Raw genomic sequence first — 18888 nt, 5'->3', positions numbered from 1 at the left:
TGAGGTAAATCTGTAAATGCTATGTTTAATAATGGATAGTTCCGTTTATTGGCCACAGTAGATCGATGCCCAGCAAGCTAACACTTGGACTGGCTTGGCCATGATGGTGTGACCCAAAACAAAGTCATGAATAAATCATATGCAGAGGTTTTCACACAAGGATCATGCCATAATGTTAACAAATAAATCAGGTTAGTGTGGAAAAATACAATTCTCTGTTTTTTTGTCAGTTTGATGGAATTTTGACCTTGAGTGAAATATAACAAGATAAAGCTAATTTAGATAAATTACTTTTATCATTGGTGAAAACTTGTTCATTTCAAACTTTCCTTTCTTCTCTCCTCCTTTTCTCCTTCCCTCCTTGTCTCCTTTCCTTTCTCTGTTCTTCTTTCCTTTTATTTTTAAGAAAATGAACCCACTGCTCTGGGTTCTGCTCATTACGCATTTAAAAGGGCACTGAAAAACTGAGTTAGGCTTATGTCCAACATATGGTAACATGATATAAAATAACATTATTTACGGCATAATAACTATTCTATTATTCTCCATAAAATTTAGTAAGGTTAAAAAAAGTTGCTAGTAAACTCTGAATTCTCCTATATTCTTTGCTTGCTCCTTAAAAGAGCCAAAGCTTTCTTAAAAATGTTTTTCCTAAAATCAGTCTGTTCATTTCGCAGACTTGAATGTGAAAACACCCCTGGCTTATTTTCATGACCAACATTAAAGACAAATGCTATTAGAATTCTCCTTGAATGGACCCTAATGGTGAAATAAATTTGTATGGTATATATCTAAGTTATTATAGAGTTAACAAAAAGGCTCTTGACAAAATGAAACATAGAATTGATTTTTTCAAATCAGTAAGAATATTATTTAGAATCATGAGGCTCTTTATATCCAGCCTACTATTAGGGTGTGTGCCTACAAATCTAAAACAAAAAAAAACGACAAAAGAAAACCTAAAAACCTTCCAGTATTATTAACATTGACATCATCAGTTTTCAAGGCCAGTTACAACATAGATACAATAAAAACTGTGATCGCCTCCATCAAAAGCCATGATATCTATCATTCATATCTCCCTGACAAAATCTGAGTTTTAACTATACTTATGAAATGCTTCTATCAATAATTGTGAAATAAGGTTTATGGTTTTATTTTTTGGCCCAGCATCTTTGCTCTGCTCTTTTATTACAAACGGCATTTATATTTCAACTCAAAAAAAGAAAATTTCTGGAGGAAAACATTATAAACAATAGTGTGTAATTTCCTTTATAGTAAGTCTTTGAAAATATAAATCCGTATTTCCAGAGTAATGGGTTTTATGCTATACTAAACCAATAATAAAAGGAAATATATACATATTGGGGAGAGAGGTGAGATGAAAGGAATTGACAAAATTTCTTTTTTTTTTTAAATTTTTTTTTAACGTTTTTATTTATTTTTGAGACAGAGAGAGACAGAGCATGAACGGGGGAGGGGCAGAGAGAGAGGGAGACACAGAATCGGAAGCAGGCTCCAGGCTCTGAGCCATCAGCCCAGAGCCCGACATGGGGCTCGAACTCACGGACCGTGAGATCATGACCTGAGCCGAAGTCGGACGCTTAACCGACTGAGCCACCCAGGCGCCCCGGAATTGACAAAATTTCTATAGCACATCTATGAGAATGCATAGCTGGAAATGTCTACAGAATTTGTAAATCTATATAGATGGAGTGATTGTAGGCTCTAAGATAGTAAATACATAATAAAGCTACAGTTATTAAAATACAGTGTGGTACTGAGATAAGAATTATCAGATTGTCAGATGAACCAATGGAATACAATAGATACATACAAAACAGATCTAGGCATTCTGTAGTACATGATAAAGGAAGCATTGCAAATAATATCTTTGAGGGATTGTGTTATTATGCATCTAATATATTGAAAAATATTAATGAGTTAGAATATTTTAAGAGATTATCATACAAAGAAAAATACCAGGGTGGCTGGGTGGCTCAGTCAGTTAAGTGCTGACTTCAGCTCAGGTCATGATCTTGCAGTTCGTGAGTTCAAGCCCTGCATCAGGCTCTCTGGTGACAGCTCAGAGCCTGGAGCCTGTTTCAGATCCTGTGTCGCCCTCTCTCTCTGTTCCCCACCCCCCCCCCCCCAGCCCCAACTCATACTCTGTCTCTGTCTCTCAAAAACAGAAAAAACATTTTAAAAAATTTGAAAAAAAGAAAAAAAAAAGAAAAATACCAGTCTATATGTAACTGATCTTGTTAATATGAATTTCAAGAATAAAACCAGTGGAAGAAGTGACTACATAAATATTTAAAATGTTAAAATCATCAGAAATAAAAATTCCAACACAAATACTCATTAGATCATATTTGCAAAAATAAGACAAATTTTAATATCTTTAAGATATAAAATACTTACTAATGGACAGCAGCAATACTAATAATCCAATTAAAAGTAGTTTAAAAACATGAATATAAATAACCATAACAAACTATTTACACTCACAAGCAAAGGGAAAAGTTGGAGGAAATGTGCTTCTTTTTCTTTCTGTCATATTGTAAATTTTTTTAACTTTGTTTTCAATATTTTCTCAGCCGGAAAAGCCATGTAAAATAAGGACTCACATAAACAATCTTATATAGTAATGTCAATTGGTGCAGCCTTTTGGGAAAGCAAACCAAAAATATTTATTAAAAGTCCTAAACTAATACATATCTAAGAAGCCAACCTAAGCAATTAATAAAAAGTATGGTTAAAGATTCATGTGCAAGGATGATCACAGAGAAAGTGACAAAAGAGCAATAATCTGAAAGTTGAAAATAGAGCATTGTTAAAAATTTTTGCATATTCACATACGTATAGAGATACCATGCTGTGTTTATAATTTTTTAAATTTTTAAAATTTTTATTTATTTTTGAGAGAGAGAGAGAGAGACAGAGACAGAGACAGAGTGCAAGCAGGGGAGGAACAGAGAGAGAGGGAGACACAGAATCCGAAACAGGCTCCAGGCTCTGAGCCATCAGCACAGAGCCCAATGTGGGGCTTGAACTCATGAGCCATGAGATCATGACCTGAACTGATGTAGGACGCTTAACTGACTGAGCCACCCAGGTGCCCGGCATGCTGTGTTTATTATTATGTTAAAACAAAATTTAATCGGGGAGTGCCTGGGTGGCTCAGTCAGTTAAGTGTCCAATTCCTGATTTTGGCTCAGGTCATGATCTCATGGTCATGAGACTGAGCCCCATGTTGGGCTCTGTGCTAAGTGTAGAGCTTGCTTGGGATTCTGTCTCTCCTTCTCTCTCTGCCTCGCTCTCTCTCTCTCAAAATAAATAAATAAACATTAAAAATTATTTAATGGCATGCGAAAATGCTCACATTATAATTTTAGGTAGAAAGAAGCAAAATGCAAGACTATATTATCCTGGTGTTCTCACACACACACACACACACACACACACACACACACGCACGTGAAGAAAATTGCAAAATAGCAGCTGTTGTCTGTGTACAAGAAGCACTTAATATATATTCCAAATATCCAAATTTTTAAATAATAAGTATACATTCTTCTTAATTAGAAACAACGAGTCAAAGTACATTTAAAAACTACAACAAAGTACAAGTTTTTTTTAGAGGTACAAAGTGATAACCAAAGAAGGTGCAAACCTTCTTCCCCATATTAACTCATGAGGTGGCAGGGCTGTGATTCATATATAAAATTATGGCTTTGACATTTTCCAGCCCCCCTGGTGAAATGAATAATACAGTTTCTTCCATGTCCAGAACTAGTTTCCAAGCTATCCTCTTACAGTCATCCATTGAAATTCACTCCCCCATAGCTGCTCGTGGGTCATCAGATCTTCCTCTTGGCTTTCTCAGTCACCTGCCCTGTACAGTACTTCATTATCCTAGGCTTGGATTACATTAAATCCCTCTTAATTTTAATCTTTTGCTCTTTCTTCAATTCGTCCTACTTTCCACTGTCAGATTAATCATCCTAAAATTCCAATTTCATGAGGCTGTTTGCTGGCTGCAAAGTCTTCACTGATTCTCCCTATTTCCTATCATCCAATTTTAGAGTCTCCCCTAAAGCCTTCCTAATGGGAGCTTAATATCTATCACTTCGAATCAGATCACTCCACTTCCTCAGATGTGCTCATTGCCATCTCTGTGCCATTTTCATCCTGGTCTATTTATTTCCCTGCTCATCTACCCCAGGACATACCAATCTATTCTTACACGGATCTCCCATAACACCCATGCTCATATAAATCAAAATAACTCTTTAACAGTAAGTTTCTTAATTTCCTTCCAAATGACTCTCGCATATAAAGCCTTTCCCCCAAGAAAGCTAAAATGTTATGGAAATCAAGAACCATGGTTTATCATTAATTGCTGCACACAGCACACAGCACAGAAAAATGTACATCTACAATGTGTACGGAGGAGGCAGCTAGTGAAGGAGAAAGAGCGTTAGATTGTCATTCTGGAGCCTTGGAAGCTGGTCCAGCTTAACGGCTTCTTCTTCTTTTTTTTTAAAGGCATTTTAAAAAAAGTTTTATTTATTTATTTTGAGAGAGACAGAGCATGAGTGGGCGAGGGGCAAGGAGAGAGGGGGAGAGAGAGAATCCCAAACAGGCTCCGCACTATTAGTTCAGAGCCCATTGTGAGGCTTGATCTCACAAACCATGAGATCATGACCTGAGTGGAAATCAAGAGTTGGATGCTTAACTGATGGAGCCACCCAGGAGCCCCCATCTTGACCACTTCTTAACTAGCACTTTCCTAGCTATGTCCTGAGCTATGTTCTGTTTACTCATCATCCATTTTATTTTATTTTATTTATTTTGAGAGAGAAAGAGAGATATAGAGAGGCCACAAGTGAAGGAGGGGCAGAGAAAGAGAGGGAGAGAGAGAATCCCAAGCAGGCTCCGTGCTGTCAGTGCAGAGCTCCATGTGGGCTCAATCTTATGAACTGTGAGATCATGACCTGAGCCGAAATCAAGAATTGGATGATTAACCACCAGGCACCTTCAGCTTGACCACTTCTTAACTAGCACTTTCCTACCCAGGTCCTGGACTATGTTCTGTTTACCCATTATCTTATTTAATGTGAGGATATGATGAAATTGCTTATCTCACCAATACTTGTTTCCTTGTCAGAATACCACTAACTGCCTCTAAAAAAATTAAATGTGAAAGCATTTTTAAAATATGAGGCTTTATATATATTAAGGAGCTATTATGACAGCCACTATTAGTCTTGAGAGCAGTTTAGTCATAGTATAACAGAAAGGAAAGCAGATACCAGAGGACTCAGGTTATCACTGACTCTTCCTGGTTGGGAGATCATGGACTATTTCACTTACTTTCTATGAATTTCCATTTCTTAATCTATGAAATGGGGATAATAACTCCATATCTGTTATAACATTTCCTTCATTCACCAACGAAAAAATGACCTACTTACACTTTGGCTGGCACTAATAATACAATTAGAACCAAATGATTAAAACAAAACATACATTCAAAATAGTGTTCTAGTTCCCAAGGAGTTCAGACAGTGAAAGAGATATATATGTAAACAAATACAGACAATACACCATGAAAATTGCCATATTAGAAGAATATACTAAGTCCTTTGTACTGAAACTAGGTCTGTGGAGGTCAAGAAAGATAACATTTGAGATGCATCTAAAGAAAGTTTGAGGTGTTCCAGGTGGAGGGAATAATATTCATGATCTCGCTTGGGTAATATCACAGTGTTGCAGAGCAATCTATGTTGCCTGTTCTGAACTTTTTCTCATTTCATCAGAGGCAGACTTTTATTCTCCACATGACCCTGGTTCCACCACCTCTACCCTTTCACTCTCAAAAGATAACATTGACTTCTAATTCCTACAAGAGTGAGAAGTCATCAGATAAGTACTCTCCTATCTTCCCCTCTCCATGCCTGACAGTGAAAAATCCTACCCTCTTGCCCCAATATGGACACTTCTATACTACTTTCCAACTGTATTTTTTTTAAATCTGCTTTGTACTCCTCACCCCTGTAAGTTTCCAGGACTGTGACTCTGACTCTATCATATATGTCATCTCTCCACTCTCCAATAACATCTTCATTAATGACTCCCAGGCATCAGCATTTAAATACACTCAAATCTCTTCTATTAACAACCCACCTGTTCACATACACACATAGTTTTCCTGTTCCCCAATTCCTTAATTTTCATTATTTTTCCCTGATAGTTGTTGTTAAATTTTCAAGATACTATTTTATGTCCTCTTCTTGAGAGTATATATTCCCCTGGCATGGTTTTAATTATCTTTTACTTGCTAACATCCAACTTTCAGCCTCATTTCCTTGAACGTCAGATACATTGCATCATTCTTGTTCTGTTGAAGACTGTGAACTTTAATGTGGGTCATGGGAAATCATTTACAAATTTCTTTAAAAAATTTTTAAATTTTACAAATTTCTTAAAGAATGGAAGTGATTAAATCACATCTGTGTTTTTAAAATATTACTCATCATAATGTAGAAAATTGGCTAAAGGGATAAGAAATTGGAGTGAAGAGGACTAAAATATCTACAAGGCATGCAAATGAACATGCTAGATAATGGAATGTTGTATAAATTCTCCTTACCTTGAATGGAGGACTAGAGTCACTTGGTCGTGCAGAAAAGTCAAAGGAGATAATGAGATCGACTCCTCTCTGAGGTCTCAGGATCAAGGGGTATGGCAGGTTAAATGTGAGGCCACTGTCCACTACATGAATCTTTTTACTTTTGACATCCAGAGGCTCATATATTTGCTCAAATTCATCAGGATCTTTAAAAAGGGAAGAAAGAAAAGAATAAATTAAATGGCCATTTCACATTATTTAGAACATAAAAAAATGCATTTTAAAAATAGTATTTATTTTGAGAGAGGGGAAAAAGAGAGAGTGCATGGGGGCGGGGTAGAGAGAGAGGGAGTGAGAGGATCCCAAGCAGACTCTGATCTGTCAATGCAGAGCCCAATCTGGGGCTCAGAGCTCACGAACCATGAGATCATGACCTGAGCCGAAACCAAGAGTTGATGCTCAACCGACTAAGCCCCCCCAGGTGCCCCCAAAATATTTTTAAGGTAGGTTTGTGAATAAAGTTTTATATGGTTAGGTCCTCAGGCTTTGGAGACAAACAGAGCTGGGCAGGAGTCCAGCTTTAGCAGCTGCCAATGAATTATTGTCTTTAACTCCTAGTTTCTGTATCTGTACCATCAGGTAAAAGAATCAAATAAAGGTGCTGTGAAGATGAAGTGAGACAATGCATGTAAAGTACTTAGCTCAGGCCCTGGCATTAATTCTAAGCTATGTACCCCTTTAACAGCTTTACTTCACATTACCTAGGTCTTTACTGGCTTAAAAACATTTCCTCATACATTATCTGGTTTTAAGTCATAACAGACATGTGAGGTAGATGACATCTATAAATGAAGGATGAAATACATCCATCTCTACAGTACAGAATGGGGGCGGGGGGGGGGTGGTAGAGTGAATGGATCCCGCACTGCATCTCCCTGATGGGCATCCAAGGAAATAATCCAGCCAATACATTCAGCAAACGTGTACTGTCTGCTAATATTTGGGCTGTATTTCAGGTGCTGAACAAGATGCAAACTCTGTTCTAACAGAGCACGTGACTGATAAATAGTTCGGGTAGTGATAAATGCAATGTAGAAAATGATAGAGGGTAATATAATAGGGAGTAACTTCAGGTGGGTAAATGAGAGAGACCTCTTTGAGAAGAAGACCAGAACTGACCAGCTGACGATTTGGAGGGATATTTTTTTTCTAGGGAGAGGAAAGAGCCAGAGCAATGTCCCTAAGGCAGAATCTGACTTGGTATGTTTGCAGAACAGCAAGAAGCCTGGTGTGGCTACAGTATCAGAGGGGAGTGAAATGAGGTGACAGAGGATCTGAAAGGTAGCAGGGTCTAGAAATCATTTGTTTTATGAATAAAATGGTAACATGCTACTCTTCACATTTATGTGTGGTGCTCCACATTCACTTCCCAGGAAAAAGGAATGTGATCAGAACCGAAGTGATCTGAGCTGAATGAAATAACCTGTAATTGTTTTGTTCTGTTCCCTTGTCTTCACATGTGGACTGTTAAGAAGAACAGAGTGATTATGCTCAAGAAAGAACAGAGTGATTATGATCTCTGAGGAAGCACTGAAATTCCACTTGGCAAGCCTTTTCACAGAGGCAACAATCAAAACTAGAGGGCCAGACCAACCTGTGTTTATAGAATCACCTAAAAATGTAGTTAATACCTATTATTCAGGAAAATGTTCAGCACATGATGGGAACCCATTGAATGTTAGTTTCCTCCATATATTTCTAAGTAAGAATGATACTGACTATATAGTGAATTTTATTATGTTTTGTAAGAGCAAGAGATCCAAAAGTTAGGCAAATCTTTAACTTCTTACTGTCCCATTAAATCCACAATCCTCCTCATCATTAAAAGCTGAAAAGCACCGATAAGACAATTAGCCTTGATGTTTATTCCGTGTGAATCGAAAACAGTTCTAAATTAGACTTTGGTTTAGTTACTTAAGAAAATATTATTATCCTTCTAGGTTTCTACAGTTAACACAGAGTCATGTGTTTTCTTCTCTCATATTTATTAAAATTTCTCATCCCTAAAATACTGAATAACAAGTGAGTGCTACAAACATATATTAGTGTGTTTATGAACGAAGCAGAACAGAGTTTACAGCAAGGTGATTTGTACCGCCCAGAACTGTTGAATGAGAAAGGGTGTGAATGAATGACCTTAAACAAACAAACAAACAAACAAAAAACCAAATATGCTTAAAAAAAAAAAAAAAGGCTATGGGGGGAGTGGTTTAGACAAGAATAAGCTCATATAACTAAATGAAAATGTGGGCCAAGTTAAAAAAAAGAAAAAGTCTTGCTATGTCTAAGGTGAATAAATAGGCGAGCAAGGAGAGACAAAAGAAATGATTCTTTTAATAATTATCTTTAGGTTAATTCTCTTTTCTTATCAAGTATGTATGGATTGTAGTGACAAAGTATGTTTCCACCAGCCAAGATTCTAAATTTCTATCCATCACAGAAACTGGAACCTAAGAATTATAACACTGAAAAATACATATATTATCAAATGTGATTTTAATATTTATTCCTCTGAAATTCTTATTGTTTAAAAATTACATATGTGAATGTTTTATGTGAATGTTTGTGAGTCTTTTCTTATATTAGTTTTTAAATATTTTAATAAGAGCTGAAATTCATTATTTGGGTACTTTTATTTCTCCTAAAAACAGCTTCATTTAAAAAAAAAAAAAAACAGCTTCATTTATTTTGAGGGTCTATAATGTATTAGAAATTTCATATATGATATTTATCATCCCCATAATACTCTTACCAGAAAAGGTGTTATGAGTGTCATTTTAAAGATAAGGAAACTAAAACCCAAGGGGTCCAGTTTCACACTGTGACAGTCTGGATTCTAAGACAGGCCCACAGGGTCTAAGCCTTTTGCATAGGGTTATGTTGTTAGTTCAGTAAGCGGCATGGCCATAAAATTAAAAGGGTTTAAAATGGATGACTTAAGGGGTGCCTGGGTGGCTCAGTGGGTTGAGCATCTGCCTCTTGATTTTGGTTCAGGTCATGATCCCAGGGTCATGGGATGGAGCCCCACGTTGGGCTCTGCACTGAGTGTGGAGCTTGCTTGAGATTCCCCCCACCCCCCACCTCTCTCTCTCTCTCACTCTCTCTCTCTCCCTCTCCCCTGCTCGCGCTTTCTCTCTCTAAAATAAAAAAACATATACAATTAAAAAAAAGTAAATACAATGGGTAACTTAAAAAGCAATAATTACAATATAGAGAGGCTACCTACACATGCATCTGTCAATCATTAAAACCACATTAACATGTGTATTTCATCACAGGTAAACACAAAAGTTTTAAAAACATATTAGTGGCAGTACTTTTTTTTTTACACTGCAGTGATTTTCCCCTAATATGATAAAGTAAAATGATATCACAAATATCTTTCTTTGGCTTCATAAATAGTGCTTTTTAAAATCTTAGCTAAAAGATTACAAAAACAGACCATTTCTCTCATATTCCGTTTGGTTTGCTCCCTCTCATCATAAAACTGGTAGTGTCCCTCTTCCTCTTTTATATCCAAGATAACACCTGAGAGACAAATCATTATGTGCACCAATTCCCAGCTGTGGCACATAACTAAACACCGTATTTCCACCCTTCCAAATAAACTGACAGGAAGTAGTGTTTCCTACTTGTGTTGCAAACAACATAGTTTTGCAAGATATTAACAGATGTTCTTTACACAAAATAAGAGTTCCATGATCAAATGGGTTTGAGAAATATGATTTCAACAGCTTAAAGTAATAGCCAGTTATTGTGTTTGCCTTGGGCTAACTGCTCTTTTTAATGAAGATGCTATTTAATCCTCACAGTAAGTCTCTAAGATAGATATCACTATTGCTTCTATTTTATAAGTAAGCTATGATTTCTATTTTATAAGGAATAAACTGTGAGGATTGCTGCAGCCTCACTGCCCTACGGTTCCATCAGGATCAGGGCTGTCAGTTTTTAGTTTGGTCCCACTTTTCTACCATTGTTAACTGAGACTTATGCTAAGTAAGGGCTCAAGACTGTCCAGCTAATAAATGGCGCACCCAGGATTCAAATGTAAGCCAGTCTGCTTTTCAAGTCCTATACTTGAGGCACATTAAGTAAGCCAGTCTGCTTAAATTCATGAGAGTATCCCGCTGCATTGTGAAAAGGGGGATGGAGCTGTTAGTTTTCCAAATTTATTTGAATTTGAACCCGATTTATTGTATGACATCCACTAGAATGTCATAGAGAGTTTGATGAATACCACTACGGAGGAATATCCTCCCATAGTTTAAAGCCCACATGGTTTCTAAACCTGTAAGTGAGTTAATCAGGTTTTTTGATAGGTATGGAAACATGCTGGGTTCTATAATTACGTACCACCTCCTTAAAGCAGTTCAGCTGTATCTGCAGATACTGTATCTGCAGGTATCTGCAACGGTCATTTTATAAACACATCACACAGATTCAATTTATGATGTACCAAAATGTTTGGCTGTTTGTGTATTGAACTCTGGCCTAAATTAACTCATGCCTCAATTTTTTATTCCAGATGGTATGTGTCACAGTGAATAACATAAACACAAAAGTAAACAGGAAAGAAGTTATGTAATTAATGGGCAGCTTCTCCAAAATTAGGTTCTAAAGGTATACAATGATTCTGAAGTAAACAAATGAGAGGAATCCACCTTCTCTTATTTTCAAAAGATTGTCTGCAAGGTGAGGTAATAGGCACAAAAACTGCACTATTTTTTTTTCTCATTTTAGGTTAAGAGATTGTTTTCATTTTAAGATACTCAAATTTTAATCTGTAAAAACAAAATCATCATAGGTAAACCAAAATGTAAGGTTTTCCTAAAATCTGTGGTTTTTTTTTTTTTTTTTTTTTTTTTTTTTTTTTGCATAGGGGCGGGGTACAAAAATAAAAGAAATAAACTTAGTGAATGTTTTAATTAAGATATGGTATTTTAAAGTGTATAATAAATAGAACTTTTAATGAAGACTTTATGAACCAAGATGATTATAGTTGATGATTATAGTTTATGATACATCTTTTAACTTTAAGCTCCACAGACATCGTTAGTCTAAAGCTTGGAAATAATCAGGAGATAAACAGGGTCTACCTTAGTAAGGAGCTGTCTGAAAAAGCACTAATCGATTTAGCAAATCCAGTCTAAACTGCAGTCATTTTTTAGCAACGTTAATCTGTGAATTATAGATTTGAATGAGCTCATCACTGACCCGACTGGCTTCTTGACTAAAATCAATAGGCCGTATACATTTTCTCAACTGGATAAATATAAAGTGAGTGAAATAGAGTTTTTATGAGATACAACACAAAGAAATAAATTTAAAGTTCCTTCCAAAGATCATTAATTTAAAACAATTTTCGGTTAAAACATTCCAAAACAGGCCAACAAAAGAATGGTTAGTCAATGTAATACCATATTTTGAGACGATTTATTTTTCTGCTTCCTCATTTTACTTTATGAGAACCAATCATGAGACTTCCTCCAAAGAGCACCCAATAAAGAAAGGAGTCAGATAAGGTGATGTACAACTCTGTTCTCCAAGCACTATGGAGAGAAGTGAGGACTGTGTCCCACAGTTCCACCAGAATCAGGGTTGCTGGGTTTTAGTTTTACTCTACTTTTCTATTATTCTTAACTAGAGTATACAAATCCCTCCTATGAATCAAAACTTTAAGGAAAGGTCAAAAAATGATTTTAATTTTTATGAGGGTGAGAATTACATTTGTCTTGCTGAGCACTGGGTCTCTAGAACTAAACACATTGCAAGTGCTCTGCAAATACTGTGTAAATGCATGAACAAAGGAAAGAAAGAAGATGAAAATGAAGAACAATTTGAAAGAAGGTGAAAATAACAAAAGCCGTGCATTTCCTAAGGTTACCAAATTTATCTACTAAAAATACAAGATGCTGTTAAATTTGAATTTCAAACAAACAACAAATAATTTTTTAGGACAAGTATGTCCCAAATGTTGCAGGGGCCATATTTACATAGGTGTGTGTGTGTGTGTGTGTGTGTGTGTGTGTGTGTGTGTGTGTATTATATATATAATATATACAATATATATATTATATGTATAATATATAATTTGAATTTCAAATTTAACTAGGCCTGCTGTATTTGATCTAGCAACCCTAATGCCTCTGAATCTACATAAAATATTGCAAAACTACCAGGAAGTTGTTAAAATGCAGTGTGAAGAATTCATGCTGTGCAAACCACAGAGCTATGCTGGGTAAATGAATCAAAGTAATAACATAAAACAGATGTAATATAGTACACAGAAAGGAAACTTCCATTTTACATCAGCAAAACAATGACTAACAGAGACATGGAGTGTAGCAGAAAGGAAGAGCTTTTGAGCAATGCTGAGGTCTGTGACCCCATTCTAGCTCAGCTGATAAATTTTGGAAAATGAGAACGATTTCTTTGATCTCCCTTTTCTATAGTGGAATATAACTAAAGATTCTTCCTAATTCTAAATGATCTTTGAGAATGGGGATTATACCGGCAGTAAGTATAATCATGTGCCACAAGACAAGTAATGTCACTGATAAATGGTCGTGTTTTTTTTTTTTTAATTTTGGATGAATTTTCAAATGGGATATTGATTTTATCACAAATAGACTTTTATCATTGCTAAGGTATGAAAGGGTTTGGATTACAGGTATATAATCATACCATACCTCACATCCTACACTTGGATGCCATAAACATAATGCAAAGTATAGTGAGTTTCTACTCCTCTTGTTTAAACAAGGGCAACTTCTGCTTTTGCAATTTCCCTTAAGCTCAAGCAACAAATGGAAACAGCACTATGAGAAACACCACCAAACCTAAAGTCATGCCCTAATTTTCACAAATATTTTATAGGCATGATGCTTAACCAAAGAGTAGAAGAAAGGTTTTTGGAAAAATTCCACTTAAGTTTCTAAAGCTTCCTCTTGATGCCCTTAGGCAGAAATGACTGGGAAATGACATTTGGGCATTTATCAGAAAAAATGATGGTGTGATGTAGTAGAAAGATTTAAGATGACAGAATCATTATAAGAAAGATTATTATGAATTGATTAGTCACCAAGGCAAATTTAGCTTTTAATTTGAAACATGAAATGAACTGAAGAATAAAGGGAATTATTCTTTGGAATTTGGCCCACTGAGTGGGTTCTGACCACCTGGACTTAAGAAAGCTACCTAACCTTTCTGAGAACTGGAGGGACACACTCAGTAGCCTGATGGTCACTGAGACTGGTGAACTCAACTCTATTTCACGCACTTGGGTTGCATGCATTACTATGTGGCAGCAGATGGCCAACTAAGGACCCCATTTACCAGAATCCCTTCCAGCACTGGTTCTGCTGAGACCTGTCCTTTGCCAAGGAGAAAAACCCACATGAGATTCAAAGGAGGAAATGAGACAGAGGCTACATTTCTGCCATTTCTACTGCCAAGCACAGTTGTGTGGGCGTTTGTTGGGGGTGATTCTAAAGTGTTTTTGGAATCATTTCTAGAAGCTCAGTCTGGAGCTTGCTCTTCCAAGCCTTGGAGCAATTTTGTAAACACCTACTTCCCTACTTTAAATCCCTCTCAATTAAACAAGGGAGAGGGTTTCCTGTTTTCTGAGTGAACCTTGTCCACTACAGAGAGGATCTAAGATCCCTCCTCAATGTTTCAATGAAAATTTTCTATGCTGAAATAACTATGCCCTTTCCTGTCTAATGGATGTTCTTCTTCTAAAAAACAGTAATCTGAAGCCCTTCACACATTACATGGATGTAGCTGTAATTGAGTATATGTGAATAAATATTGAATATGATCAAAAGGCTTCTTCTCCCTAGAAAGGAATACAGATCTCCTGAATTAGGAGAAACAAACACATGGATTTTGTGTTGTGTGCTTACCTGCAACAGCTGTATCCAATTCATCTTCATCCAATGATTCCTGTGTGGTAAAGTCTTTCAGAGGAGATATTGGATAGGATGTATTGAGATTCAAGCCCAACATGAAGTTGTGTACCTTCCCAGCACGTCCTTCTCTGGTATTGAATAAAGTTGAATCACTCACCAAAGCCATTAACATACGATGGACCCAACTTGCTTGGTTATCATTTTGATATTCCCTTTTAGCATCTTCATTTTCAGTGCCTAAGGAAAAAGAAAAAAAAAAACCATTGTGTAGATTCCCAAATCCATTGAAAAAATCTTTGGGCAACTGAATGTTAAAATTAACAGCAAAGCTAGGGGCACTTGGGTGGCGCAGTTGATTAAGCATCTGACTCTTGATCTCAGCTGAGGTCATGATCTCACAGTGTGTGAGTTCGAGCCCCACATTGGGGCTCTTTCCTTCTCTCTGCCCCGCCCCAGCTTGTGCGCTTTCTCTCTCTCAAAATAAATAAATAAACTTAAAAAATAAAAAAAAATTAAGAGTGAAGCTCTATGGCTTTTGATTTAACAAGCATTTATTTGTATAAATTAATGCAGTAAAATATTTCAGTTAATAATTTTTGTTCTTAAATTTTTCTTACTTTATCCTTTACCTATAGTCAGTCTAGAGGTTATGTTCTTAATGTGTTACTTGGTCTATGCTTAGGTTTTCAGGCAAACTGCTACTTTCCCCTTTCTGTCCTTCCCTAGTCCTTTTCTTCCTTTTCTCTTGGCTACACACACACACACACACACACACACACACACACACACACACAGGGAAATTCCACAGTAGATAATCCTCTCCTCTTCATTACTTAAGTTGCGTTCCGTATCCTGTTTAGTAAACATCCAGAAATCATCCAAACTGAGAATAGGCACCTGAAGGATTCAACACGCATATTTGCTGCTCAATAAACACTCTATAAATAGTCATTTCATCCTTGCTTGTAAAGTATGGAATTTAAAGCCATGTAATTTAAACATGTGCTTTAAAATGTCTTACAATTCAGCAACTTTCCAAAAGAAGCAGTCTTAAATGACTTCTTCCTTCAAACCTACACAAATATCACCGTTACTTGGGAAGCCATGTTTAGAACATTGGCTCCAGAATCAGATTGCCTGGATTTCAATCCTCTCTCCGCTGCTTAACTAGTTAACTCTTTTCAGCCTTCATTTCCTCATCAGTAAACCCCACAGGGCTGTTGTGAAGACTGAGATAGTGCATTTGTGTAAATCTCTTAGAAAAGTGCATGGCCCATATTAAATTCTTAACAAACATTAGTTAGTAGAAGAGATAGTTGTGGTGACAGCAGCAGCTGCATAATCATTATCATTGATATGATTCATTCACAATCCAAATCGAAGAAAACTGTGGTCGAGTATAACCCCACCTGCCTACATCCCTCTGTTCAGATTTCTGGGAACTCTCTTTATATGCAATATGTAAAACTGTATGTGTGTGTATTTGAGAAAAAAAGTCTATGTTCAAACTTCATAATTTCTAGTAAATGTTAATTAAACATACATAAAACCATAATAAATACTGATTTTTATCCTCATAAAGATTTGCTTAACTGAGCTAAGTAAATGAATGGATATTTCTTTCAGGAACGAATTCAGATGACTACATACAAAAAACACATACATTTTCCTACTCTCACACTTTCTAAAGCCAAATATGACAGAGAAAATCTTTCACGAGAACAAATTAGGCTTTAAAGTGAATGATTTAGTGGTGCCTGGGTGGTTCAGTCAGTTAAGCATCTGACTCATGATTCATGAATTTGAGCCTCACATTGGGCTCTGTGCTGACAGCATGGAGCCTGTTTGGGATTCTCTCTCCCCCTGACCCCTCTCTCTACCCCTCCCCTGCTCATGCATGCGCTCTCTCTCTCTCCCTCAAAATAAGTAAATAATCATTAAAACAAATAAAATGAATGATTTAGAGGTGCCCGGGGGCCCAGTCAGTTGAGTGTCCCACTCTTGATTTTGACTCCTGTCATGATACCAGAGTCATGGGATTGAGCCCCATACTGGACTCTGCACTGAGAGTGGAGCCTGCTTAAAATTCCATCTCTCTCCCCCCCTTTGCTCCTCTCCCCCACTTGCATGCACTCTCTCAAAAATAAATAAATAAATAAATAAATAAATAAATAAATAAATAATAAAGTGAATGATTTATATCTTCAGTTACACAGGATATGAATAAGATAATCAGTGATTTGTAGCTTCCTCCTCCTCCTCTACCTCCCTCTCCTTTTCTCCTTCTTCCTCTTTCCTCCCTTCTCCTCCTCTTCCTTCTTTTGCACCATCATAATTACCATCATCATCATCATTATTGCTATTATTAAATAAACACTGTGCACTAGAAAATCTACTGTCCTTATGAGACATTTAGAAATGGCATCATTTGTGGGACAAACCCCGGCTTCAACATATAAATCATAATCTACTGTTTTAGTTATAATACTAAGCACATTTCTATTTGCATAGTCTTTTACGACTTAAAGTCCTTAGTATGCATTTGAAATTTGATAATTATAATAATTCTATGAGAGCAAGTAAAATGATGCCAGTATAGATTTGAAGAAACCAAAGTTGAAAATCCCTGAATACCTTGCTCAAAATCATAAGACGAAAAATGAAGAAGCATTTGAGTATGCTTTTGAGAAGCATTTGAGAAGCATTTGAGCCCAAATGTGGGGCTCAAACTCACAACGCTGAGATCATGACTGGAGGTGAGATCAAGACTTGAGCCGAGATCACTGATTTTTGCACTGTTGGTGGGAATGCAAACTAGCAGCCACTCTGGAAAACAGTATGGAGATTCCTCAAAAAATTAAAAGTATAACTACCCTATGACCCAGCAATTGCACTACTAGGTATTTATCCAAAGCATAAAATAATGCTGATTTGAAAGGGCACATGCATCCCAATGTTTATAGCAGCACTATCAACAATAGCCAAATAACGGAAAGAACCCAAATGTCCATCGACTGATGAATGGATAAAGAGGATGTGATATGTATATACATATACATACACACACAATGGAATGTTACTCGGTGATCAAAAAAACCAAAATCTTGCCATTTGCAACAACCTGGGTGGAACTAGAATATATTATGCTCAGTGAAATACGCCAGTCAGAGAAAGACAAATATCATATGATTTCACTCATATGTGGACTTTAAGAAACAAAACAGATGGGGCACCTGGGTGGCTCAGTCGGTTAAGCATCCGACTTCGGCTCAGGTCATGATCTCACGGTCCATGAGTTCGAGCCCCATGTCGGGCTCTGTACTGACAGTTCAGAGCCTGGAGCCTGTTTCAGATTCTGTGTCTCCCTCTTTCTCTCTCCTCTCCTGCTCATGCTCTCTCTCTTCTCAAAAATAAATAAATGTTAAAAAAAATTAAAAAAAAAGAAACAAAACAGATGAACATAGGGGAAGAGAAGGAAAAATAAGATAAAAACAGAGGGAGGCAAACCATAAGAGACTCTTTTTTTTTGTCTTTTCAAAATTTTATTTAAATTCTAGTTAGTTAACATACAGTACAACACTGGTTTCAGAAATAGAATTCAGTGATTCATCATTTACATGCAACACCCACAATCCTAAATACCCATCATATCACCTGGTTAGCCCATCTCCCACCCAACTCCCTCCATCAACTCACAGTTTGTCCTCTATCATTAAGAGTTTCTCATGGTTTATTTCCCTCTCTCTTTCCAGCCGCTCTCATATGTTCATCTGTTTTGTTTCTTAAGTCCACATATGAGTGGAATTCTCTCATTGACTTATTTTGCTTAGCATAATACATTCTAGCTCCATCCACATCATTGCAAATGGCAAGATTTCATTCTTTTTGATCGCTGAGTGATATTCTATTGTGTGTGTGCATATATACACAATAGAATATTGTGTAGAATATATAAGAGACTCTTAAGTTCAGAGAACAAACTGAGGGTTGCTGGAGGGGAGGTGGATGGCAGGATGGGCTAAATTAGAGACGAGCATTAAGGAAGGAGGGCACTTGTTGAGATAAGCACTGGGTGTTATATGTAAGTCATGAATCACTGGGCTCTACTCCTGAAACCAATACTACATTGTGTGTTAACTAACTCGAATTTAATTTAAAAAAAATACAAAAAAAAAAAAAACCCCAAAAAACAAAAAAAGGACCTGAGCTGAGATCAAGAGTCAGATGCCCAATCAACTGAGCCACCCAGGCACCCCTGGAAGTTTCTACAAAACTAAATTA

At 36.6% G+C, this 18888-nt stretch overlaps 1 protein-coding gene across 5 annotated transcripts in view; it reads right to left on the bottom strand.

Moving 5' to 3' along the window:
- PLA2G4A (phospholipase A2 group IVA) overlaps window positions 1-18888 on the bottom strand; it is a 166312-nt gene that overhangs the window by 15971 nt on the left and 131453 nt on the right. For all 5 annotated transcript variants that reach the window (XM_086693967.1, XM_086693968.1, XM_086693969.1 and 2 more), the window contains 2 exons: window positions 14602-14844; window positions 6659-6843 (listed from right to left, as the gene is read on the bottom strand). In XM_086693967.1, coding sequence (XP_086550093.1) covers window positions 6659-6843; window positions 14602-14844 — 428 coding nt within the window. The remainder of the gene's footprint in view (window positions 1-6658; window positions 6844-14601; window positions 14845-18888) is intronic.

Source organism: Puma concolor, chromosome E4, assembly GCF_028749965.1.
Source record: "Puma concolor isolate L17-30 chromosome E4, mPumCon1.1.hap2, whole genome shotgun sequence".
NCBI lineage: Eukaryota > Metazoa > Chordata > Mammalia > Carnivora > Felidae > Puma > Puma concolor.
This window is presented reverse-complemented; position numbering and strand designations above follow the sequence as displayed.